Source organism: Balaenoptera musculus, chromosome 13 (genome assembly GCF_009873245.2).
Source record: "Balaenoptera musculus isolate JJ_BM4_2016_0621 chromosome 13, mBalMus1.pri.v3, whole genome shotgun sequence".
NCBI classification, from domain to species: domain Eukaryota; kingdom Metazoa; phylum Chordata; class Mammalia; order Artiodactyla; family Balaenopteridae; genus Balaenoptera; species Balaenoptera musculus.
In genome coordinates, this window is record NC_045797.1 from 60,524,197 (window position 1) to 60,551,315 (window position 27,119).

General features: G+C 34.4%; 1 protein-coding gene across 4 annotated transcripts in view; it reads left to right on the plus strand.

Annotated features, from left to right (window-relative positions):
- HEATR5B (HEAT repeat containing 5B) overlaps positions 1-27,119 on the plus strand; it is a 91,765-nt gene that overhangs the window by 32,904 nt on the left and 31,742 nt on the right. For all 4 annotated transcript variants that reach the window (XM_036872754.1, XM_036872756.1, XM_036872753.1 and 1 more), the window contains 9 exons: positions 1,026-1,216; positions 3,895-4,054; positions 7,570-7,759; positions 10,635-10,804; positions 15,785-15,929; positions 18,655-18,894; positions 19,735-19,986; positions 22,461-22,642; positions 24,783-24,851. In XM_036872754.1, the coding sequence (XP_036728649.1) occupies positions 1,026-1,216; positions 3,895-4,054; positions 7,570-7,759; positions 10,635-10,804; positions 15,785-15,929; positions 18,655-18,894; positions 19,735-19,986; positions 22,461-22,642; positions 24,783-24,851 (1,599 nt within the window). The remainder of the gene's footprint in view (positions 1-1,025; positions 1,217-3,894; positions 4,055-7,569; positions 7,760-10,634; positions 10,805-15,784; positions 15,930-18,654; positions 18,895-19,734; positions 19,987-22,460; positions 22,643-24,782; positions 24,852-27,119) is intronic.

A 27,119-nucleotide genomic window follows, 5' to 3' on the forward strand; every position in this document is an offset into this window, starting at 1 on the left:
GAAGTGAAATAACAAATATTTTGCTTATCTCTCAGAGTTCATGTACTGTACTATGCAGCTTATAGCCTCTCATGATGTATTTGAAAAGTCATATTATTCAGCACTAAGCTTATTATATCACTGCTTTAAAAGGGCAACAAGTACAAGTGTTTAAATGGGCATGAATTAAATCACATTTTGTAAACTTCAGGGAAAAGGGATGTAGGCATTGGTTACACAAATAAAGGTTTGTACCATTTATATAATCATTAGTATATGCCCTTTTTAGGGACCATCAGCCACCAACATCTGAGCTTTTTAAAAAAGGAGTGGGGTGGTCATGGTTTCCCTCAGTGGTTGGAAGGTTGGTTAACAGCTGTAATATTGCTGTACAGTATGCGTTTCTTCATATATGTGCTCACTAATGCCTCTGCTGTAGTTAACATTTTCCCTAGGTACCATGACTTATATTTTTGGTCTCAAGTAAGTAATTTAAGTTCCAGGACAGTAAGTGTAACTAGAAGAGAGATATTAACATTTAGTATGATGAACATTCATACTGATTCAGTTCAACATTCAGTTACTGATTATTCTTACCTCATTTTGTCTTTAGGTATGTATTGGATATACTCTTTATGACATAATTATCGCCTCTGGCATTTTTATATAAATGTATCAAAGTTTCATGTTCATGAGGCCTTTTCCTTCCTTAAAGTTATAATGATAAATTTCAGTCAGTTAAATAACAGTTGATTTAATAATACAGTGTCCTTTATGTATAAAAACAACTTTTAAGTATTTGTCTTTGGATAGAGACACTCCCAGGGATTGTTGGTTTTAGGGCTGATTCAACTATAACTATGTTATGTATCATGTTGTGAAATTCTGTTTAGGAAGGTGATTACTGTCAGTCTAACATGTATTAATTCTAGGCATAGGACATGCATGGGAAAGTTGGCTGAAGAAAATAATGTGTGAAGATATATGTATATTTACAAAGATTGCAGTCCTTTTTTTTTTTTTTTTTTTTTTTTAAATAACCATAGGGCCTGGCTGAAAACAAAAGTACTTTAGGACCTGAGGAAGTTCGTAAATCTGCTCTGACACTAGTTATGGGGGCCCTTGACAACCCAAACCCCATCTTAAGATGTGCAGCAGGGGAGGCTCTTGGAAGAATGGCTCAGGTGGTTGGAGAAGCAACTTTCATTGCTAGAATGGCCCAATATAGCTTTGACAAGTAAGTGGGTCTCTCTATCAACAAGTAATTTTCTCTCATAGGCAAAGATGTCTTTTAAGTTTTCAGTAATTATTAACTGGACTGTATATTTTCCACATGGTAGATACTTTCAGTGTGGTGCAGGTTTCTGTTTCAGCTCTTGAATGTTACATAACGGAATCAAGAGGATTGTTAATGAGGGCGTCTCTCAGTTATGTGTAGTTTGCTCTGAAGTCCTTTTCTCTTATCTCTGCCCTCCCACACCCCCCGCCATTATTCTTTCTGTTAATTTTCACTTTTTGGGATAAGCCATTCTTTGTCTAACTACTACCAAGTTTATCATTTCTTAAATTATCCCTGAAACAGGGGATACATTTAGCATTAACTTTTAAGAATTTCTTGGCAATATTAATTTAAAAGAGTGATCTCAGAGATCCAAATAAGTATGATTAAGATGATAAATGCAGTTATTAATGACTGTTGATTTTTAATCAAGTACTTGAAGTAGAGCAGTTGAAAATCAAGAGTGGTCAAGAATTAACACTTGAGTTATGTAAATTAATCATTCTTAAGTATTGTATATTTTGAGGATTAATTGTACCAAACTATATCATAATTATTAACAGGAGAGAGGTTGGGAGAAGCAGTGGTTGTGAAGTAGTGGTTCGGAAGAAGTATTTTCTGAACTCTTGCGTATCTGAGGACGGCTGTCCTTGTCTTCACACACAGTGGCAGTTTGGCTGGTTTAGGATGATGCCCCAGTGTATTGTTTGACTCACTAAGGATAATATGAGCAGGCAGAATGTAGCTAAACTATTCCCAGACACTTAATCTTCTGCAGGATGACTTTGCTTATTTTCTAGCAATAGATTAACTTTGCCTTTTCCAAGTGTCTCTCATTAATCCTGAAATCAACTTCTGTTAAAGATTTTTTAAAAGTTAGAACCAGTCTTAAGCTACCTGTTTCATGGTTTGTGCTCTGTTAATAATAGGTAAAATAAGAGTGTATTTCTTTGGAAAACTCTTGACTGGTTAATTTTTCTTTAGTTACAAGTGGTTTTAATTTATAAGTGCTTCAATACCTATAAGAGTATTTATTTTATACTTATCCTGGTAAAACACAAGGATATTTCATTCATATTCATACCTGTCTGGTTAATGGTTTGCAAGTGTTCTCAGTGCTTAGTTTCATTAGCTTTTCTAAATAATTTATTATGATCTGAAATTAATTATTACATAGATTTTGTTACCTGTTTTTTCACATTTTAAGTTATCTGAAATTGGGATTTGTCTTAAAATCTCTAAGAAATGTCATAATTATTTGGCAGCATTTTTTTCTTTTATACTGTTATATAAAATAATGGTACATTAAGAAAAATCTGTGGTATCTTAGATTTGACAAAATCTGGTTCTATTTTGAAAAAGCTTCAATATCCTGCAACTTCATTATATCAGACTGTTTTTTATCAACATTATCTCTTGCTGATAAAATATCCAACTATGAAAAGCCAAATCATCTATACATACAGATCTGTCAGCTGTTTTTGCACGTTAACATCATATGCCATCTTAGCATTAAGACTGGAATCATTCCTATAAACCATTCTCAGTTAATAGGGAGTAACTCAATTGCTTAAGACCCAGTTCAGATAAAAATAAAAACCATTACTGGTTAAATTAGTTTCCATTCAAATTGAAAATCACTCTGAGACCCCTGGGAAAATATATATATGATATATTCCTATATATTAGATTACTTACTTTATTGAATAGATGACTATCACTGAGAAAATTGGCTCAGCTTTTTTTTAGCTCACTGAAATGAACTCTGAAAAGTAACAATATGAAGGAAGCTTTCTAATCTGTATAAGGCTTTTTAGAATTCACAGGTTGCATTCATTCTTCTTTCATTCCTCAAAAAAAACAACTGCTATATAGGAGTAATGATAATGTTCATTTTACAGATGGAGAAACTGAGGCATAGAGAGAGAGAGATCACTTATCCAAGGATATAGTATATTAGAAATACTGCTAAGGATGGACTTAGTTCACTTCCTTCATTACTACATTTCTTAACGTCTGTTCCATCGTGACAGCACTTAGAATTTTTCTTTCTTTGCTATAGGCAAACTGACCAGCCAGAGTCTTGGTGATGGTTTTTCATATCTTGGCTTTATTTCATTTTTATGAGTTTGTGACAGAAGTTTGATCATGGATGGCTTATTGAGAGTTATAATACAGTTTGAAAATGCAACCAAAGTTGCTTTCTAGCCTCCTTTGTTATTTTAGGAGTTTTGTTCTTAGTGGTATTTTAATGTTTTCTAATAGTAACTGACTATGTTGGTGCATGATTATGAGTCATAGTCTTTTTGTCTTATTTGTCTTTTATTTAAAACACCAATGGTAAAAATACATTTCAAATGGCTCTTGTCTTTTCAAGGAATAATTAATATTAAAAGCTGTGAAGTTGTAGGTCCTCTTTCATATTTCTCTAAAGGTAGGCTTTCTTCCGTGAAATGTATGACTTTAACCAGTTTAAAGTAAATCTCTAACTCTTGTTAGTGAGTAGAGAAAGAAGTAATAAAGATTGTAATCTTTTCTGATTTCCAGAATAAATCCCTTTTATTGTGTGATTCATAAGCTTGTTATTGCCATAGGGAAATAGAAAAAACAATCCCTGAAGTATAACTCTTTTCCAGATTGAAATCAGCTCGAGATGTTGTATCCAGAACTGGCCATTCTTTGGCTCTGGGCTGTTTGCATCGTTATGTTGGTGGTATTGGCTCAGGACAACATCTGAAGACCAGCGTCAGCATTTTATTGGCTCTAGCACAGGATGGGACATCCTCTGAAGTCCAGGTATAATATGGATTTGTTTATTATGAATTTTTTTTTGGATTAAATTTATTTATTTATTTATTTATTTATTTATTTAGGCTGTGTTGGGTGTCATTGCTGCACGCGGGGTTTCTCTAGTTGTGGCGAGCAGGGGCTACTCTTTGTTGCGGTGTGCGGGCTTCTCATTGCGGTGGCTTATCTTGTTGCAGAGCATGGGCTCTGGGTGTGCAGGCTTCAGTAGTTGTGGTGCGCAGGCTTCAGTAGTTGTGGCTCATGGGCTTAGTTGCTCCGCAGCATGTGGGATCTTCCCGGACCAGGGCTCGAACCCATGTCCCCTGCATTGGCAGGTGGATTCTTAACCACTGCACCACCAGGGAAGCCCTATTATGAAATTTTAAAGTATTATTTTTAGGAAAATTATTTGTAAAAATAGTAATGATTCTGATGGGCTGTTAGGAAAAATGTCTTAGGGTCTTTCTCTGTCATTTCGCTTTATGAGTGTATAACAGGATTTTGTATCTGAACCTAATCCTAAAGTCTTTCTTATTCTGGGAGTTTAACCCATTCACAACGTTCCTTGAAGCATGGTTTCTTTTTATTATTTATTATCCTTTGTACATGTTTCCTCTTCTTTGTATTTCCTTACGTTTGTTGGATGATCAAATTTCTTTTAATAACAGTCTTCTCTCTCTTCTCTAATACCCTAACCCAGGTACAGTGTTGTTGGCTGAATCTTCAGGTGTACTCCTTGAATTTCTTTTTTTCTCTCTCCTTAGATATTTTATACAAAAATAGGTATAACTACAATAAGAGGCAAGAACTTCACGTGTGTGAAAATATCCTATACTCTTGATTTGCCATTTCCCAGTGATGCACCTAAAAATATTGAGTATATGAAACCAATAGCATTCAACTCGCCAGCTTCATATTGGGACTCAGAAGCTGGAAGAGACAAGTTTGATTGCCATTGCTGCCTGTCATTAGTTTGTTAATAAATGGGTTCCTTCACCATAAGAAAAGAATGCAAAATCCACCAGAGACTTCTTAGTCTACAGGCTTAGTTTGCCTTTGACTTCTTGGTAAAGGTTTCCAGCTGTGTAAAGCACAAAAGTCCCAAAAGGACTAAAATCAAAAATGAAGTAATGTTGCTCCTAAAGAGGTGCTATGCTGTTTTTTTTTAATGCTGTTTCCACAGTAATCTGGAAGAAAAGAACACAACTGTGAAATTGTTTTACCTAAGAAGTTGTTGCTTTCTTCTTTTATGTCAACGAGTAGGTGCTAGTTTTCTTTCCTTTGTCTTCACCTTTTTCTCAACCCTCTCTTGCTTTTATTTCTTAAAACCACATTCCTGTAAGTGACTGCTTCACATGATTCTTTTTCTATGACATGACATCTTACTGTAAATGTGGACCACTTATATTCCCTCAGAGCTTCTGTTTCAGCTCACATCTGCACAAGAATAGTATGGTAGCATTCTTCAGTTTTCTCTAAAGTCTCTTCTGTTACAAGAATCCTAACTCAAAAATTATACTTCCCAGTCAAATTATTGTATACATATATTTAGTTGTAATTACTAGAGATTTAGTCTTCAATAATGTTTTCTTTTTTGTATCCTCAACTCCTGTCTTGAGATCTTTGTTCTTATTTTATTTTTACTTGATAGGAAAACTTCCTTTAGCAATAATAATCTTAGAAAGGGTCGTTGACTGGTGTGCTTTCTGATTCCTTGCATATCTAAAAAAAAAAGGCTTTATTCTGTCTTCAAATTTGAATGATATTTGGGTTGGTTATACTGTTCCTGGCACACAGTCCTTTTTTTCATTATTCTTAAATGTTTCAGTATTTTTTGTGTTGCATGTAAGAGGCTAATAGTAGCTTAATTTTTTAAGTTAAATTTCCATAGATATTAACATCTCAGTTTTTCATCAGCTATCTATAAAAACTTTCAAATATGTTCTTTAAGAAGTAAAAGATAACATATAAGCCAATAATCAAAACAACTGATGTGCAAATACCCTAAAGTTTCTCTGCAGTGTGGCTTTGAATACTCAGATATAAAACTTTAATGATGCATTCATTTTCTTCTTTTACACAGCGCATATATTTCACACGCCCAAAAGACATTGGTTTATGTAATAAATTTCTGAATTAATGATGCTTATGGACATCATAGCTATCTTTTTCCCCATCTTTTTATTGCTAAGAAACTTATCTGAAATAGGTCTGTATGTTTGTAACCTTATATTTTGGTTTCACAGTATGTAAGAATTTTTCTCTCTATCCTTGCAGCTTAGAAATTTCATCAAGTTCTCTATAAGTTTATCTTTTCTTTTTCTCTTTCTGGTACTTATTTATATATTGAGTCTCTTGTCTTTATCCTCATTATTTTAATTTTTTTGTATTTTCACTGTGGGTTACAGGATAATCTTCCATTTGAACTTCAAGGTTATGATTTTTGTATTTAACAATAATTCTTTTTTTTCCAGTTTTCTACTGAACAATTTAATATAAATACTGGGTGTGTGTTTGTGTTTTTAAAACACTTCTGGAATCTCCTTTGTGCTTTAATTATTTGCCTTAAAAATCCTTATGATAGTTTTATTAAAATACTTTCTTTTGTTTCTTCCATTAATTTTTTTCTCCAGAATTTTTTTTTATTCTGGCTTTCCTCCCTCAAGCTGTTATATCCCTATTACTTTTGTCAATAGGTGTGGTTTCTACACATAACTGTCCAACTCAGGTTGCTAAATTCCCTAGGATTGGAGTAGATTGACAGGTAATAGAAATTAAGGTATGGATTTTTTTTCTACCATGTTGGTAAGTTGGGAAACTTCTCTGTTGAGACCTCTCTGTCCTCAGGCCAGTAGTGCAGCTCTCCTTTGGGGCTGCCAACAGCAAAAATAAAAGGTTCGTTCTTTAACAGGTGGATGTGGGCAGCTTAAAGGACTTTGCGTTTTCTTAAGCCTGTGCTGATTACAGTACATTGCTCTAGGTTAGTTTTGCAAATACTATTAGCCACTAAGATTATTTGTGCTTAGTAAACAAAAATTTGGGCCTGAAATGGTTTGATGCACTTGAGGAACTGTTTTGTGAATGTCATTGCTCGAGAAATAGATCTGAGTACAGAACATTGTTTTATTTCAGACTAGTTTCTTAGTAAAACTCCAACAATACAGGCAATAAAGATATATTTGATGTCCATAGCAACCACTAAATCGAACACTTATTATATCAGTCATTGTTTTTTGGAAGTATGAAATACATGTACATTATAACAGAAAAATGAGTTCATCAACAAAACTCTTTTTCTGACACTCAAAGCCACACTACAGAGAAACTGTAGACATAGCATTTGTACATCAGTGGCTTTGGTTATTAGCTACTGGTAGCTTGTGTGCTACCTTTTATTTCTTAAGGAATATATTCCTGGATTATTGATTAAAAACTATGATGTTGGTGTTTATGAAAATTTAAGTTAAATATCAATTCAGTATACTCTATTACTTACAATAAAATAAAATCATATTTTATTCCAGACTTGGTCCCTTCATTCACTTGCTCTGATAGTGGATTCTAGTGGCCCAATGTATCGTGGATATGTGGAGCCAACATTATCTCTAGTTCTTACCTTGCTGTTGACAGTTCCACCCTCCCATACAGAAGTTCATCAGTGTTTGGGTAGATGTTTGGGTGCTATAATAACTACTGTTGGCCCTGAACTACAAGGTGAGTAAATTCATCTTAAACTAAAGGGACTAGACAGATAATTACTGTCTTTCAACTTCCTGAATGTCACCATAATGTTGCCTAAAGAAATCTTGTAATAATAATAATAATAATTACTATGTATTGAATGCTTGCAATTTACTGAACACCTGGAACTCTGCTTTTTACATGTGCTATTTTATTTAATCCCTGCAACAAACCTGTGATGTGAAGGTGATTTTTGAAGTTATGAGTAGAGAAAACATCTAAGTGAAATGTTACTTGGAGCCCCTTGAAGTCAAAGATAAAAGTGGAGTTCCTTTGGCCTGGAGTGCCATACAGTTGTCTTCATGGACTTTAGCTTCACTTTTTTTTTTAACTCTAAGGAAGATAATATTATCTAGTTTTTCTCTGAGGAAGTAAGCTCAGAGAAGATAAGTAACTCAGCTAAGGAGTAGCAGATTTGTGATCCTAAGGCCTGTATTCTTACCATGCACTTCCACTGAAATAATTCTACTAATGGTTAAATTAAACACTCAGGTAAGAAAATTACTGTGAATTTATGCAAAATATATAAGCCACTTTCAGAGCATTCCTTTTTTTCCCCTACCATTTATTAAATCTTTCAATGGATCAAGCTTTTTAAATTTATTTTTATTTATTTATTTTTGACTGTGTTGGGTCTTCATTTCTGTGCGAGGGCTTTCTCTAGTTGCGGCATGCGGGGGCCACTCTTCATCGCGGTGCACGGGCCTTTCATTATCGCGGCCTCTCTTGTTGCGGAGCACAGGCTCCAGACGCGCAGGCTCAGTAGTTGTGGCTCACGGGCCTAGTTGCTCCGCGGCATGTGGGATCTTCCCAGACCAGGGCTTGAACCCGTGTCCCCTGCATTAGCAGGCAGATTCTCAACCAAGGCGCCACCAGGGAAGCCCTGGATCAAGCTTTTTATTTATATTACCTCACTTAATTCTGACAGCAGTCCTGATAAAGGTATATCTCTCTGTTTTACAGATGAAATACTGAGGCTGAGAGAGGTCCAAGGTTTATATATATATATATATATATATATATATATATATATATATATATATATATATATATATATATATATATATACGTATAGACAATGAGTAGTTGGAATCAGAGGTGAAGCTCAGATAAATTTCCTTTGCCTGTATTCTTAATCAGTATGCTATATGTTGCCTCCATTCGGACAGATATTTAAAAAAAAGACAAGTGAAAAAAGAAAAGATCTTAAGGATGAATGGTAGGAATTGAAAAAATGTGTTTTAGACATGTCTCTATCTTGGACTCAGTGTCCTCTTTGAGAAAAGTTGATAGTTCTTCCAGTGAATATCACAAGGATGAAGAGAGAATAAATATGTGCCTTTGATTAAGTGTAGGTGTTTACCAAGTACTTTCTGATGAGGCAGTGTGTATTTCAGACTAGAATGTGACTCTTGTGTGAGTCTATGATTTCCTTGTTTGGTCTCTGTTGTATATAAAATTATTTTGCATTGGTAAAAATTTTAAAAGCACTTATATTTGGCAATTAAGACATTTTAATCTAGACAGTATATAATACTGCAATTTATTTTTCCTACCTTTTTAAAAATTGCTGTTAATCTTTTTTTTTTTTTTTTTAAGAAGTAAAACTTTATTCAGAGATGAGCCATTAATCTTGTTCGGAAAATAGGATTTGTCGTTATTATATAATAGATGTGGTATTATTGTTTGAACAGAGAATCAAATACAACAATGATGGGTTTAAAAGAGAATATAGTTTATCAGGGGATAAATGTAAAGTTAGCTAAATCTAAGAAAGATGCATTATCATCATTCATAAGCAGTTGTGTTTTGAAATCATTTGTATGGATTTTGCAGAATTTTTGTTTTCAAAACAGTCTGAATAGTAATCAGAAATATTTATTTATCTTAAAAGTGACTCCTTTTTTTATTTTGATGAAGTATAGTTGACATGCAATATTATATTCGTTTCAGGTGTACAACTGACATTTATATGTATTATGAATTGATCACCACATTACGTCTAATAACCATCTGTCATTGTGTAAAGTTATTATATTATTCACTGTATTCCCTATGCTGTACATTACATCCTTTAAAAAGTGACTTCCTGGGGAATTCCCCGGTGGTCCAGAGGTTGTTAGGACTCCTAGTTCTCGCTGCTAGGGGCCCGGGTTGGATCCCTGGTCGGGGAACTAAGATCCCGCAAGCCGTGCAGCGTGGCCAAAAAAATAGAATAGAATAAAATCTTCCTTTTTTAAGGTTGGCTTTCAAGGAAAGGAATTTCTGGGATGACTTTCTTAAAACAGGGGATAGGCAGGATAGGCAGATTAACTATGGCCCATGGGCCGAATCTGCTCAGATGCCTGGTTTTTTGGTCCTTTTTTTTTTAAGAGCCCATGAGGTAAGAATGGTTTTAACATTTTTAAATGGTTATATAGGCACTTACATAATAGAGTAGTGTGGATTTTGCCTCTTGGCTAGCACAGTAAAAAATATTTACTTCTGGCCCTTTAAAGAAAAGTTTGCTGACTCCTGTTCTGTAGGATTTTATTTGCTTGATAAAATGTATGCTGTCAAAATGTAAGGGGAAAAAAAGTAAGGGCATTTCTTATAGTGATTATTGATTTAACAATTGCAGTACCAAACCTAACCATAGAGCAAACATACTAGTTAATGTTAATTCAACAGTTATTCTTTTTTTTTTTAATTGAAGTACAGTTGATTTACAGTGTTGTATTAATTTCAGGTGTACTTTTTTGTTTGTTTAGAAAGAGGGGTTATTTAGAAGATAATTATTTTCTAGGGATATTTTTGGTGCTACTAATAAAGTCATTGTACTTTATGTTCTCTTTGACTTTGCTTCTAGGGAATGGAGCAACAATATCCACAATCCGTTCTTCTTGTTTGGTGGGTTGTGCAATAACCCAGGACCATTCAGACTCTCTCGTGCAGGCAGCTGCCATATCTTGCCTTCAGCAGCTTCACATGTTTGCACCACGACATGTCAATCTATCTAGTCTCGTTCCTAGTCTTTGTGTAAGTATAAAGCTATTTCATTCATTGATTTAATTAGGGAGCCCCAAATTTGTTTCCTAAAAGATCAGACTAGGCCAAAACAAAAAACATGTTTCCTGGGCTGTGCATTCTAGAGTTTCAGCTTAGTAGTCATTTTATGACTATTCATTTTATTCACTGATTTTCTTTTTCACCCTTTAAGAAATATTTTAATGAACTGTTTATTTCTTGGCTAAGAATGTATCATATTTTCAGTCTTTCCCACTCAGAATTTTTTTTCCTAAAGTTAGCTTGTTAACTTCTGAGGATCTGTTACTATCATCACAGTTGTTAATTGACTCACTGAACAAATATTTATTGAGAGGTTGCTATATGTCAGGAACTGTGCAAAGTACTAGGGATACATTTGTGGATGAGACAAGATGACGCCTCTGTCATAATGGAGTTTATAGTTTAAAGGGAATATGGTCAACAATGATTATTTACAAATAAGTGCTAGAAGAGGCTACAGGAGAGCATATAACAGGGGAGCCTATCATAACCCAGGCATTCAGAAAAGATTTCCCTGAAAAAATGATATGTAAGGTGTGAACTGTAGGTAGGATAAATAGGAGTTAGTTTGGGGAAAAGCGTGACGTTAGAGTAACAGCACTTATTTTTAGGCAGAGGGAAAAATATGTGAAAGGCCCTGAGATGAGAAGGAGGGGATGCATTTAAGGAACCTTTTAGTCAGTGTGGTTAAGGCTAAGAGAGAAGAGGGGGAGGTGGGTCATAGGGTCACAAGATGAAGCTGGACAGTTAGCCAGGTGACACATCTTGCAGACTTTCTAGATATGTTAAAACTTTGGACTTTATTCTGCAAGCAATTGGGAACCACTAGAAGGAATTCCACAGGGGAGTAACATGATCAGATTTGCACTTTTTACATTTCATTCTTGCTGCAGAGTGGCAAATGGACTCTACAGGGTAGGAATTATGGTGGTCTAGGGATGGAGAGGAAAATGACTTTTCCAAGTTAGTAGCAATGGGAATAGGGAAAAATAGATGGATTTGAGTGATATTTAGGAAAAAGGATTGATAGAATTTGTTGATTAATTAGGGGATAGAGGAAGGATGTGACCCAGGTTTCTGACTTGAGCAAAGTAATATAACTTCCTGAGATTGGCAACACTGGAATAGGAGAAGGTCTGAAAGAGTGGATATCATTAATTCAGTTTTAGACATTTGAATAGTTACATGGACCTGGAGCTCGGAAAAGAGAAGTCTGGTTGGAGAGGTTAACTTGGGAGGCATGAGCATTTAGATGGTAAAGACATAGGAGTAGATGAGATCGCCAGGGAGAGAGTGCTGAATGAGGAACCCAGCATATAAAATTTAGGAAAGGAAAAAGAGTCAGCAAAAAACATGAAAGAGCAGTCAGAGAGTTAAAAAGGAAAATAGAGGTTGTGGTGTTCACAGATGCCAGGTGGAGTAGCAGAGTGGTCAGCCATATCAAATATTGTCAAGAGATCAAATGAGATGACAGCTACAGTGTGTCCTTTGACTTTTGTCACATGGTGTCCTTAGCAAGAGCTCATCTGGTAGAGTGGTACAAACGGAAGCCCAAATATACCGGGTTAAATATGGAATATGAACAGGAACTTCTTTCCAGAAGTTTGACTGTAAAGGAGAGGACAGAGGATAGACAATAGGTCAAGTGGGTGATGGGGTCAAAAGAGATGCTTTTACTTCTACAGTAGTGAGAAGAGTGAGCGTGTTTATACGTTGACAAGATGGAGCCAGTAGGATGGGAGAGTTAAAGGTGTAGGACAGAGAGGGAATAGTTAATTCTCCAAGGTTTCCAGTGGCATAGTTTCCAGGACACAAGTAGGGGGGTATCTCTTCCAATGCAAAATGAAGAAAGGAGGAGAGGATGAGTGTAGACACAGGTGGGTTTTGGATTTGTTGACTGGAAGTTGAGGGAGTTATTACATAATGACTGGTACTTTCTTAATCAAGTAATAGGGAAGATTAAGTTCTGTGAATGAGGGAGCAAAGAGGAGGATCAGAGGTTTGAGGAGAATGGGATGTGGGAGATGGAAGTAACTGCAGAAATAAAAGATTCTGTGATGGTTCCGAGGGTTCAGTAGAGGTTAGTGACCCTCTTCACTGGTGGGAAGGAGATGGCCTGGCAGATAAAGATGAGACAGAGGGCCACTCAAGTGGCTAACTTGTTTGCACATTGCCAAATGCCCTTCGAGCTGTATTCATTACCAAATCTTTGACACTCTCTAAAAATCAGTCCACACGTGGATTCATCCAAATTAGTGAAATCAGTGATGATTTTTATCAATTTCATGTTCGTCTCTACTCAGTCATTGCCACCAGAAATGGCCATATCATGTGATACCATGTGTAATACTTAACACAAATGAAATATTTTTTTCAGCAAATGTATTAAGAGGTAAGTTTCACCATAGTAATCTTTATTAAATGATCTAAAAGTATTAAAATGTATCTAATGATAGAACTGTTCAAAATGTGCTTTTGAAAGAACAACCACCACTCTGAATTAGTGTTATTTCCCTCCTGGCAAGTGGGTGCTTTTTATACCATGTGACCAGTCATTCTCCTGTGCAGATTTATTCCACACATGGCATTTACGTCATCTGGGAAAATTACAGGAGATGTCAGCGAGAGGAAGACTTGAGTTGAATGCCCATGTCGTCAGTGACAGAGCAGGGATATCCAGTTGACCATGATATAAGTATATGGCAGGCACAGAAGGGATAGGATAGCAAGGTGACACAAAGTTTAAATAACAGAGCTTTTTATAGGAAGGTAGAGGTCTTGATGTAGGAGCAAGCAGCACACAAATTCCTAAGGTTTGTGGAATGTAAGAAAAAAAAAGAAGCTTCTTAGGAAAACAATGAGGCATAATCTACAAAAAGTTGAAACTGTGCATACAGTATAACCCAGCAACTCCACTCTAAAGTAAATACCTGACAGAAATGCATGCACATGTGTGCCAAAAAACATGTACAGGAATGTTCATTGCTTGGCTATTCATACTAGCCAAAAACCAGAAACAACCTAAGTGTCCACCAATCAGCAGAGTGGATAAATAGTGATATAATTCTTCAATAAAATATTACACAACAATAAAAATGAATGAACTGTTACATGGAATCACATAGATGAATCTCACAGACATACTGCTAAAAAGAAACCAGACACAGAAGAGAACAGACTTCATGGTTCCATTTATATAAAATCCAAGAGCAAAGCTAAACCAAGCTATACTGATGGATGTCACAGTAGATTGTGGTTATATCTAAGCAGCCAGGAAGTCTGCACGAAGCCACATATATTTTTCAAGTTTAATATGGTTTATTCCTGACATTTTGTGGATTTTACCAGGAAGTGTCAAGGGGAAGTTTTCAAACAAATACAACTTTGTTGTTACCTGGTTTACAGTGGCTGCAAGACACCATTAATGATAATTTGCATCTCTAATATCAGAGATGTTAAAATGGGTGGGAGAGTACACCTCAGAATCGTTGAAATTGAGTTTTTGAAAACACTTTGTAAACCTTAAAATGTTTTATTTTTCACTTTGATTCTGCTAGTCAGCGTTTGTTGAGTGTATTTTCTTAGCTATAATTCTATTTAGTTGTAATTAAATTTATGGTGTCTGCTTCATATATATTTAATCCTTTGATCTTACCACAGTTGTGTAAGATAGAGGTAAGGTGGACATTGTCCCCATTGTACAGATAAAAAGGCAGAAACTCCGAGATACTTGTTCTTCCCATCTCATATGATCATGCTTAACTTTTCTAATTATAGGATATTTGCAAGTTCCAAAACATCTTTATTTTCAGGAAGAAACGTGAAAAAAAAAATATTCTGTTGAAAAAAATCTGATCTGTCAGGTTTTCTCTCCTCAGTTATATTTTCTTTTTTTAATACTTGGCATAATTTCATGGGCTGTGAGTTTTATACAAAAATAAGTTACAAATGCTATATTAAGAGCATAAAAATATATTATCTAGCATTGTGAAGGAGTTATATATTCCACATCACTTATTTATTATTTTATTTCCCCCCCCATCATTTCTGGATGAGATTCTTTCTGAAATAATTACTTACTCCCTTGCTTAAAAAGCAGCATATGGAACATAATTTAACATTTTCTCAATGAGTCAGATTTATAGTAATAGTGATAACAGCTAACATTTATTGAGCAATTACCATGTGTCATCCACTGTTCTAAGTAAAATACTTATTTTAACTTATTTTATTTTCACTATATTCCTGTGAAGAGTTACTATCCCCATTTCACATATGGGCAAACAAGGCACAGAGAGGTTAAGTAACTTGTCTAATCACACAGGAGTAAGTGCAGAGCCAAGATTCAAATCCAGTCTGGCACCTGGAGCCTGAGCTCTTAATTATTATGCAGCACTGCCTCTTATACTTTACTTCATGTATTAGAGTGTACTATATTGATTCTTTCATGAACTTGTGAGATTAAAAAAAATGCTGTACCGAAAGGATCCATTTTGCAGTTCTTTTCAGATATTTATGTTTGCTTGATTTTGATTTTTTATTTTACTATACACCCCCCTTTGCTTTCAATTCTTACTGTGTGTTCTGCCCCCTAACTGTTCATTCACTACAGTTAATCTCTGTGCACTTAAAAAATTTCATTGACAGAATTTAGTACGACCATGTGTAAAATAAGATGTGCAAAAGATCTTTCTGGATTTTTATCTAAGTATATTATATGATCTTTAGTGCCCAAGTCTTGGGGCAGTTATTTTATAGGCTACTAAAATATTCTTTATATATTTTATTGGTATTACTATTTTTTGAAAAGGCCATTATTTGGCTATGTCTTAAACAACTGAGGTGGTTAAATGGAGAGCCTCTTCACAAGTAAGGTGTTCATATATATTCATTAGGCAAGTGAGATTACAGCTTTTTTAAAGAAAAGTCTAAAACTGTTATGATTTACAGGTTCACTTATGTAGTTCCCATTTGTTACTTCGACGAGCAGCTGTGGCATGTCTCCGGCAGCTTGCACAAAGAGAAGCAGCTGAAGTATGCGAATATGCCATGAGCCTAGCAAAAAATGCAGGGGACAAAGAGAGCAGTGGTGCTAGTAAGTTATATTATTGGTCAATATTCTTTTTGTTTAAGTATTTTAACATTTCAAATGAGTATTACTTATTAAATTACATTTTTGCATTGAAATATGGTCAATTTTCTTATTCTTTTAGGTAAAATAAAACTGTTATCACTTTTAAAATTCCCATGTAGTTTTCTTGGTAACTTTACATTTTTACCTTTTTTAAAATTTCATAGCTTAAAAAAATTTTTTGTAGCATTTAGTATCAGGACACTTCTGCCATCCCTTGAGAATGTTTTAGCTGTATAAGGGATGACTAACTCTAAGGATATTGCCTTGTATCATTAATAGGCTTCTGAAAAGAGAAATTATCTATTTTAGGGTTACCTGAAAGCTTCCAGTCTTTGACAGTAGTTAACATTTTATGATGTAACTTTTCCTTGAAGAAGGTAAGACCAAAGTAACCAGTAAAACTGTGAAATGTCAGTAGATAGATGTTTGGGTAACGAAAGGTGGATCTTCGCTTTCTTCAGTTCTTTTTGCTTTTGGGAGAGTTTTAAGTATAGCTTGAATTTGTAGCTGGTCTTCTGATTCTAGGGATAGGTGGTTTGGGAACTTTTTCAGAGCTTGACAGAGATTTCCCCTATTGTGAGAGAAAAGTTTTACTTATAAGAGCTTCCTAATGCATAGAAGTTGCTTGGATACTAAGAAGCAACATACCAAAATAACTTCAGTTTTAGCATAGTGTAATAAGAGCTCTATTAACAAGCATACTGTACTGTAGAATGTAAAAGAAGTTTATTATAAAAGTCTAACAGTAAACATTACTGCTTTTTGGAGAGAAAACATAGCACCAAAAGTAGTTACAGAATTCTCCTGAATAAATGTAAAAGTTCAAAACTTCTAGATGTCAGTCACCATAATCAAAATTGAAAGAGACAAACTAAGAGAGGGAAAGATAGTTTCAAAATATGCTTATTGTATTAAAATGTGCGCATTTATATTTTAATATTTTTAAAGCTTTTACAAATTAGTGTGCCAGGGGGCCTAAGACCACCCCCAGGTTTGATGATTTGCTAGGACTCAGCATATAGTCACGCTTATGGCTGTGATTTATTACAGCAAAAGGATACAAGGCAAAATCAGCAAAGGGAGAGGATAAATGGAGTGAAGTCTAGAGCAAACCAGGCACAAGCTTCCAAGAGTCCACTCCCCATGCAGTTACACAGCAAGGAGTTGTGAAAACACGTGTGAAATGTTGTCTGCTAGCGAATCTTGCTAGACACTCAATGCCCAAGATTTTTATTGGGGACTGGTCAAACAGGCATGGTCTGCCTAGCATATACCAAAAGTTCAGACTCTCAGAAGGAAAGCAGATGTTCAACATAAACTATATTGTTGATGCAGATTATTTAGGCACAGTAAGCCACTTTTATCAGGAAATGATGGGAACCCTCCTGAAACCCAGTTCCCGTAATATCAGGGCTTAATAGGGTAGTCTCGGACCTGCTATGGTAACTCTTTTATGCATCTGTAAAAATCATGAGAGCACACAAAAGAGGTGTTTTATCAAAGGAGAAATATCAACATATGAAATACCTTTAACCTCTAGTGATTAAATAGTTGCAAGTTAATACAATCATAAGATAACATTTTTCTTCTATAAAACTGACCGATAATAAAATAATGATTTTAACCAGTGTTGGGGGAGATATGAATAAAAGATAAATTTCTTATACTGCTGATAGAAATGTAAAGTCATACAACTTTTCTGGAGGATTTTTTTGTCAGTATATCCTCAAAGTTTTCAAACTGTGCTTACCCTTTGACCTAGCAATTCCTTTTTGAGGAATTCATCCTCAATGGTTAATCAGTTAATGTACTCCTAACTCAATGGTTTGCTATGTAGCCATGAAAATTCACGTCGTGGAAAATATTCACTATATACTGCTAAGTGAAAAATAGGCCTCTGTGCCTAATCTGTCCATAATGTTCCCTCCTTGGAACCTTCCCTTTCCTACTGTCTTTGAATTCCCCTCACTGTGGCTATTTTCTGCAAACCTCCCCTTATTCTGTCTTTGGAGTGACTCAATTTTAAAAAGCCACTTTTCAGCCCTCATCCCTCTTTATCACTCTCTTCAAGGTTCAGAGGGCTTTGGACTTCGGGGAGCCTAATAGTATTCATTCTTAAAGGCTGCCAGTTGTTCTACTCTTACTGTTTATAAGAATAAAAAGATTTTCAGATAAAGCAAGAAATTTACTATTTCATAACAACTTTTGATTGGGCAGGATTTTCCCAATTTTTAAATAAACTTGTAGGATATAATCTATTTATAATTTGTGTTCTAGCTTTATAGATTTGTAAAATCTGAACTAGAAGACTAAATAAGTTTCAATTCGTTCATCCAACATATATAGCAATAATTTTTTCAGACTATTAAATCTATTTAAAAATATGTCTCTTTCCCACACTTTTTGTTGTTAAAATCAAATATATATTTAATGAACATTCCCTGGAGATTTGTTTAAAATACCGCAGAATAATCAGTCTTAAAGATCAGGGTTTTTACCTTTATTGTCAGATAAAATTCTAATTCTAAAGATAGGTAAATTGGAGACCATAGTTAAATTGTGTATATAGCTAGCTGGTTTTGTTGTTATTGTGAATTTACATGTAAATCATGGTCTTTAACATAATTGTTACCTGTAGTATACGATAAAATCCTATACAAGTTCATTTGTAAAAATTGTTTTTCAGATGTCAGTCCTTTTGCACCTGGAGTTAGTTCTCGAAGTGATGTCCATTGCCGGCACCAGGGTGTTAATATAACAGAAACTGGTCTTGAGGGACTTCTTTTTGGAATGCTAGACCGGGAGACAGATAGAAAATTATGTTCTGATATTCATGATACTTTGGGACATATGCTGTCATCACTGGCTGTAGAAAAACTTTCCCATTGGCTAATGCTTTGTAAAGATGTCCTAGCAGCTTCTAGTGGTATGTATTTAATATATAAAATATATTCTTAAGATAATGAAAATTATTTAATTTTGATATATATCTATAGATATATACCATATATAGATATATTTAGATACATATATTACATTACAGATACATAGAGCTTACATTTTAAAATACTAATAATTTTTAATCTATAAATCCCTGTAAAATGTTGAAGCTTAAATTATATTACAAACTAATGAACTTTGGTTATTTTTTGACAGATGACTAAGTTCAAACTAATTTTCATATATAAAAATCCCAGGCTACTCTGTCATTTGACATAAGATGTAAAACTAGTGAAATATGTAAAATATTTTTATGTTATTCTTTCCCTGGTTTTTTAATTTCTATTTTTATTTATTTTTTAAATTAAATATATTTATTTTAAGGAGAAACTTTATATGGCTACCATAAACAGAACAACCATCATAGCTTTCATAAAAGTAGTCATTGTGAAAGTACATACAATGAAGACAAAACGATATTATTGAATTTCAGGTTGAAAACTGATGGCTGCTATCTTTTAAAATTTTTTATTTATTGTAAATTTTTATATAATTTTTAAAGATTACTTTCCATTCACAGTTATTACAAAATTATTGGCTCTATTCCCCATGTTGTATAATACATCCTTGAGTCTGTCTTACACCAAATAGTTTGTACCTCCCACTCCCCCTCCTTGGCTTTTTATTGATTGTTTAAAAGAAAAACCTTGCCAATTCTACTGTTTTCTACTGGTTTTAAATTAGATATCTTCAAATAGTACTACTTCTAAAGCATCATTTTTGCTATATGTAAGGTTGTTATAATATGCTTTTATTTTTGTTACAGATATGAGTACTGCAACCCCCTTAAGTAGTGGAAAAGATGAAGAATTTGAAAAGAAAGATGAGATGGATGATGATACCATGTTTACCACACTAGGAGAAGAAGATAAATCAAAGCCCTTTGTGGCACCTCGCTGGGCCACTCGAGTATTTGCTGCTGATTGCCTGTGTCGAATCATCAATTTGTGTGAGAATGCAGACCAGGCTCACTTTGATCTTGCTATGGCACGTTCTGCTAAACTGCGAAACCCTACAAGTAAATTAAAAATCAGTACTTCTTTTCCCCAGAATATTTTTATAGGTTTGAAATATTTTACTGCTTTATAACATGCTTTAGACTGTGCCTTTCATTTATTGTACGTTTTCTTGCCTTTTACCTTTGTTTTCTGTCCTCTCTACATACTGTCCAACTTCTGATCCCTATGGGAAGATAAGTTGAGGAAAGCGGTCCAAAGTTATATATCTATCTATCTATCTTAAGATACATTTATCTTAATCATTTGCCCTAAGCATAATGATGGCAGTAACTTATGTTTCCTTGGTACCTTGTCCTACTTTTAGCAAAAGTTTAAGGTGAATAAATAAAGTGAGTTTTGCAATCCCCAGCCTTGGAGAATGTCAGAATTCATGAATGCCATGGCAGATTTCAAACTCTCAGATTTCAGAACTGCTATTAGGTATTTTTGAAAAGGTGAAAACTGTTTATTACTGAAACCTTTTACTTTTTGATCATTTGTAAGCTTTTATACCGTGTATCCCCTGGATCAGATATTATAGGGAATTTACAAAGAGATCATCAGGCCAGTATCTTCACTTACAAATGAAGAAACCCAGAGAAGCTGAGAGAGGTGGTAGAGTAACAGACTGTCTTATCTTATGCTTTGTTGTCTCTTCATCATCGTGTCATTTTTTTAATATCTGAAGACACATCGTATATGTTATCTGTATTGAAGTCTATATGTTAAAAATGCCTTTCAGTTTACTTTGTTGTGTATAAGAAGCAGTAAAACTCACAAATGGACTAAAAAACAAAAAGTAAAACAGTATTACACTATATATAAAATTGGAATCTGATTGTTCCATATTTGTACAATGAATATTTGATTCTTTTAATAGCTACATAGAACTCCATTCTATGGCTATGTCATAATTGACTTCGCCAGTCTTCAACTGATAAACTTTTGGGCTATTCCAATCTTTTGCTTAAAAATATCAATATATTGAATATTCTTATATGTGTCTCTTTAAGTATGTGTGCAAGTACATCTTCAGGACTGATGTCTAGGATTGGCATGGCTGGGTCAACGGGTGCTTTAAAAATTTTGATAGATATTACCAAAATTCCCTTCATAGACTGTGTACCTTTTTACACTCTGACCAATGATATATGAAAATGTCTTCCCTCACACTCTTATAACAATGTATAATAAAATTTAGGGAAGCTTAAAAAAAAAAAAAAAAAATTGGAATCTGAATATAGGGTACTAGCAAAGCACAATATGTTGTGAACAGGGTGTCTTTAATCATGTCATTATTCATCAGATATTTACCGAATCTTGTTCTTTACTTCCCATTGGGGATCCAAAGAAGAAAAAAACATAGTCCTTGCTCTTGAAGAATTTCTAGTCTAGAAGACAAAGAGACAAAGTTATCACTCAAAAATAATCATATATCCCAATAGTGGAAAGATAGAGTACTTTGGGAACATAAAAAACTGCTACTCATTTCCTGAAGTGCCAGGGAAGACCTCACAGAAGGGATCATTTTGAAGCTGGGTTTTAGAGGCAGAGAGAGGGTTTTCCAGGTAGAAGAGGCTGGATGTATTAGTTTTCTATTGTTGCTATAATAAATGACTGCAAACTTAGTGGCTTAAAATAACAGAAGTTTATTAACTTATAGTTCTGTGGGCCAGAAGATCCCAGAATGCAATAAACCTCTATCAATCCCCTAATTCTCTCCCCATTTTGGAGTTTCTGCCCAGTGCCCCTTCCTTCTCCCCCACGTTAGGAGTTCATCACCTTGGATTTGGGAAAAAGATAGAGGTCTTGATTTGAGAGAGGGTGTAGGTAGAGACTGTGTGGAGAAGCAATAGCAGTTTCATTCTGGGAACAATTGCCTTGCTTTTAAGCTTTGATAGGACTGATCTAGGGCAGCCTTTACTCTAAGGCTAAAAGGAAAAAGGCTTCCCTTTTCTACATCTTATACTTATAAAAATCTTTTCCACAGTAGAGGTTGGTAAACTACAGCTTGCAGTCCAAATCCAACCTGCAGTCTGTTTTTATAAATAGTTTTATTGGAGTACAGTGTAACCATTTGTGTACATATGGTCTGTGTACATACTACAACAGCAGAGTTGAGTAGTTATGTTAGAAATTATATGGCCAGCAAAGCCAAAAATATTTACTATCTGTTTCTTTACAGAAAAAATTTGCCAACCCCCGCTGACAAAGAAAATTACAAACTCTTTTGGGGAAAATTATGATAATCAATTATTTTGCTTCAGATGTCAGTTTACAATGTCGTCGGTGTTATTGTATAAAGGTTTACCAATATTCTTGAGAGATTATGATATGGAAACTTTCTTGAAAGTGTATCTTTGTTATTTTAAACATGGTGAAATATGTGGATCATAAATGCTTTTTTAAAGAAGTTTATTTCATTCCATATTTTTATGTGATTACACTTAATTTTGGAAATGTTTTCCTTTTTGCCTTCTATTTTTATTTTTAGATGACCTCCTGGTACTTCATCTTTCTGACCTGATTCGCATGGCATTCATGGCTGCAACCGATCATAGTAACCAGCTGCGGATGGCTGGGCTCCAAGCACTTGAAGACATTATCAAGAAGTTTGCATGTGTGCCTGAGCCAGAATTTCCAGGTCATGTGATTCTGGAGCAGTATCAAGCCAATGTGAGATATTTTATTTGTTTCAGAATTAAAACTGATCTTTTGAAAAGCGAAGATTAAAGAAGTGAAGATCCCCTGGAGAAATGTATTTGGACCTGTAACCTATTTATTCATGTAGAATGCATATCTTTACTCCCATTGCCTGTTACACAGTTTGAATCAATTCACAGTTGAAGAAACAATTGTATAAAACTTGTCACTATTTTTAAGTCATGATGTAGTATTAGTGATAAAACTAGAATAGATGTTCCAGCCTGGCTTTCCAGTCTTATGTTTAGCTATTTAGCCATGCCATTTAAAAGATAAAAGGAACATTTAAAGAGTGTTGTGGATTTACTGCTGTTATTTTATATGCCAAGACTTAAATGCCTTGGGACTTCCCTGGTGGTCCAGTGGTAAAGAATCTGCCTTCCAATGCAGGGGACGCGGGTTCGATCCCTGGCTGGGGAACTAAGATCCCACATGCTGCAGGGCAAGCAAGCCTACGCACCACAACTACTGAGCTCATGTGCCTCAAGTAGAGAGCCCGCGTGCCACAAACTACTGAGCCCGTGTGCTCTGGAGCCTGTGCACCACAGAGAAGCCTGCACGCCACAGCGAAAGATCCCTCATGCCGCAACTAAGATCCCTTGTGTCGCAGCTAAGATCCCGTGTGTCGCAGCTAAGACCCAACACAGCCAAAAATAAATAAATTAATTTAAAAAAGAAAAGAAAGAAAAGCAATTGCCTCTTGTACGCTGAAGGATAAATTAACTTTTAATAATAGTGAAAAATATTATTGAAAGAATTGTATACTTTCAAAAGATTTTTTTTATTATATTCTAAACAGAGATATACTTGTTTCTCCTGAAATTTATGCCTATATTTATGTTCTTCAAAAGAGGCACAATAGATGTAATCCTAGTAATGGATTATGTGAAGGCGAAAAAAATTTATGTTAGTAAGAAAAGAACAGACTTTTTTTTTTTCACTGTGATTATACCAAAATCTTGGCTCTAGACACATCATACTTCATCTAAAATCTATGTTCAAACATACACAAAATTAAAAAGTGTGGATAATGTATAGTCCATTTTTTTCCATCATAAGTATAGGTAAAGAAATTATACTTTCCAGGCCAAATGGCTGTAGAAAACCTGTATTTAATTATTTACTCCCAAATACCCAGCCTATCAGAATGAAGGTCTTTTTTTTTAAATCTTTCTATTTAGAAATAATTTCAAACCTACAGAAATAATTGCAAGAATAGTACAAAAAAGCCTGTTTTATACCCTTCATCCTTCATTCATATTTGCCAATTGAGAATTTTGCCTCATTTCCTTTAACATTGATTTTTTTCTCTTTCTCTCTACACTCAACACACATACACACACACTCTCTCACTCTTTCTCACTTTTTTTTTTTCATAAACCACTTAAAAGTAAATTATCTAAATCATGTATCTTTACCTAGTGTAATGGAAGAAATCTCAAATTAGGAGTTGACTATATTCAATTCCTTATTCAGCTCCTACATATTAATCTAATATATCTAAGAATCTGTGACTGATACTGGCTTATTAAAACTAAAGCTCTAAGCAGGCTGGGCCTGGTTAGTACTTGGATAAGAAAACTAAAGCTCATATTTCTTCACTTATTACTATGACAACAGTACATTAATATTTCTTGAGCAACCTTCTTTTAAAGCATCTCTTTGAGGTGAAATGATTTTTAAGGTCTTTTAGTGACTATGTGAATTTTTAGTACTACTCAGTTATTTAAAGAAATTGAGCCTTTAGTCTCAGTTATATGAGATTCACCCATGAAGTAAATACCGTTAGAAATATGTTCAGGAATATAGACAGAAAAAAATAGCAGTTTTCTGTTATCTCTGGAAACATGTGGCTTTTTCAGAAACTCCTATTTACTATTAAAAATAAATGAAAAAGAAATAAGATTAATGCCTATTTGGTATAGGATCCTACAGATTTGATAATGATAATCTCCTGGAAAGCAAAGGAAGCATGGTATAATTGAGTTTATTGTCACCAAAAAGAGAGATAAAGAGGAAAGGAACAAAGATGTGTTTTGTGTGTTTTCATCTCCAAAGACACGAGGTTTGCTACTTATCTTTAAAAATAAAATGCTTGTATTCATTTTTCTAGGTGGGAGCTGCTCTAAGACCAGCCTTTTCACAAGATACTCCATCAGACATAATAGCAAAAGCTTGCCAGGTAAGAAGAAAAATAGAATTGTCTATAGTTATCTTCTATAAATTTATAGATATCTTAGAATTTCACTTCCAAGAGAGAAAAATCAAATAGTATTTATTTTTATCTCAGAAATACAACAGTGACAGTTTCCTTTTTTATTCTGTATGAAATGATGAAGTACTAACTATTAATCACATCTTTTTTTTTTTTTGCTGTAGCTGAGGACATACTTTGGAATACATAGCTCTTACATTGTCCAGTAGTCAATGGAGATGTAAAGTCATAAGAGGGACTAGAATAAAAGTAAAATCTCAAAATCTACAATCATTAAAGAATATATAGTAATAATAAATAGGTAATAAAAGGGTTTTTGACCACAGGTTGTGAAAATTCTACAAGTTTCTGTGTATTAAATTATCCTAAAGACAATTTCACAATATGGAAATTTTATTGCAAAATTGATTCCAGGGGATTATTCTCATATTATTTTTTCTGAAGAGAGTTACAAAAGCACCTATGTTCCTACACCTTTAATAAGTTCATCTTTTTCATGCTCCGTCCTGAAAAAGGATTTGTGCATTAAGCTCTAATCTTTCAGAAAATCCAATTCTTTGTCTGCTAACCTAAGGATAGAAGAGAAGCAACTCCATCCTTCTCAGTTTTCCGGAGTACAGGGCTGTAGTCCATCTTTATTGCTTAGAATTCATAGTCAAGCTACATGTGTCCTCTATGCAGAGAATGTTCTGCTGTTTGCAATGATAGGTTTGAAATTCTGACTTTGATCACTCTGTGGCTCAATGAGTTGCCTCCTCCTTCTGTTAGAATTTATTTTTCTGAAGCCTGCTATCTTAATGGTGGCCTTCAGAGAAATGAACTCCTCCCACCAACAGCAGGCCAGAGAGAGAAGAGGAAGCCTTGTTTAAGACAGAAGTCTGTTGATCATGGTACAAACCTTGGAGTTAGAGTAGGTAAGTCATTTAGATTGGGATACTGGCACACAAACATCAGAAATCACAGTCACGTATAAATAAATGTATTATGGTAGTGTTTCAGATCATAATATTTAAGCAGACAAAACATCCTATAAAGCTCCTGATCATCAGAAAGGCAAAAGCTATTAGAATTTCATCTTGTGAATGAGTAGTATGAAAATTTCCTGTTACTGAATTTGCCTTAAACTTCTTATTTCTTGGACTTCCCTGGCGGTCCAGTGGTTAAGACTTTGTCTTCCAATGCAGTGCAGGTTCAATCCCTGGTCAGGAAGCTAAGATCCCACATGGCTTGCAGCCAAAAAGCGAAAACATAAAACAGAAGCAACATTGTAACAAATTCAATAAAGACTTTAAAAATGTTACACATCAAAAAAATCTTAAAAAAAAAAAAACACTTCTTATTTCTTATGTGGCCCTACCTGCTTTCTGAAGTTTCTTCTTTTCTAGTGGCAGGCTTAAATTTTTGACCTCCTGTCCTTCTGTTTCTGGGAGGAAACCTGGTTTTGAAATAGCTGGAGCATTGGGTTGCAAGTTTCTTTCTTTAAGGTTACCGAAGGAGTTGGGCAGATCTTGAAACATGGCATCCCAGATTGTTTACTAGAGTAAACATCATGTTGAACCTGAAAATCAAGTAATTCTTAGATATTATAGGAAAACCCTCAAATGTTTTCAATTGAGGACAGTTGGGGACAGTAATCAGTAGGTTAATAAATCATTTAAAGCAGGGTTGTAATCATAAACATAATACATACTTTAGATATTTTATTTCAGTCTAAAATTTGTAAGTGTACATTCATTCACCACTCTTTTGATATAAGGCTAGAGTCTTTTCTCTAAGTATGATTTTGCTGATTCAGTTTTGCTTTGTCTTTCTTCATAAACCAAACCTATAATGCAGTATCTACAGTTTCTGCTTTCATGTTCTTTAAAGTGGAGAAAGTACTTGGGTTTTTGCAAAGCAAACTTAGCACCAAATTCTTGATTTTGACAGTTTCCCCCAACTTTCAGTTATATTTCTACCAGAATTCACAGAAATATTTTCAAATATCTCCAAAAATGCTATTATTTTCCTTAGGAATACCAACTCTTATTTTCGCACTCATATGTAATCTCTTTTCGCTTTAAATTTCATTATAATTTCAGCATTGTTGTGGCTGGCATTTTTTTTTTTTGCCATCAGTATTGGTAACAAGCAGTTTTTAAATGTCCTTATTGAATTTTATTTAATTTAGTTTTGAATTCTTTGAGAATAAGATTATAAGAGAATGAAATAGTTTACACATATATTTATTCTCAA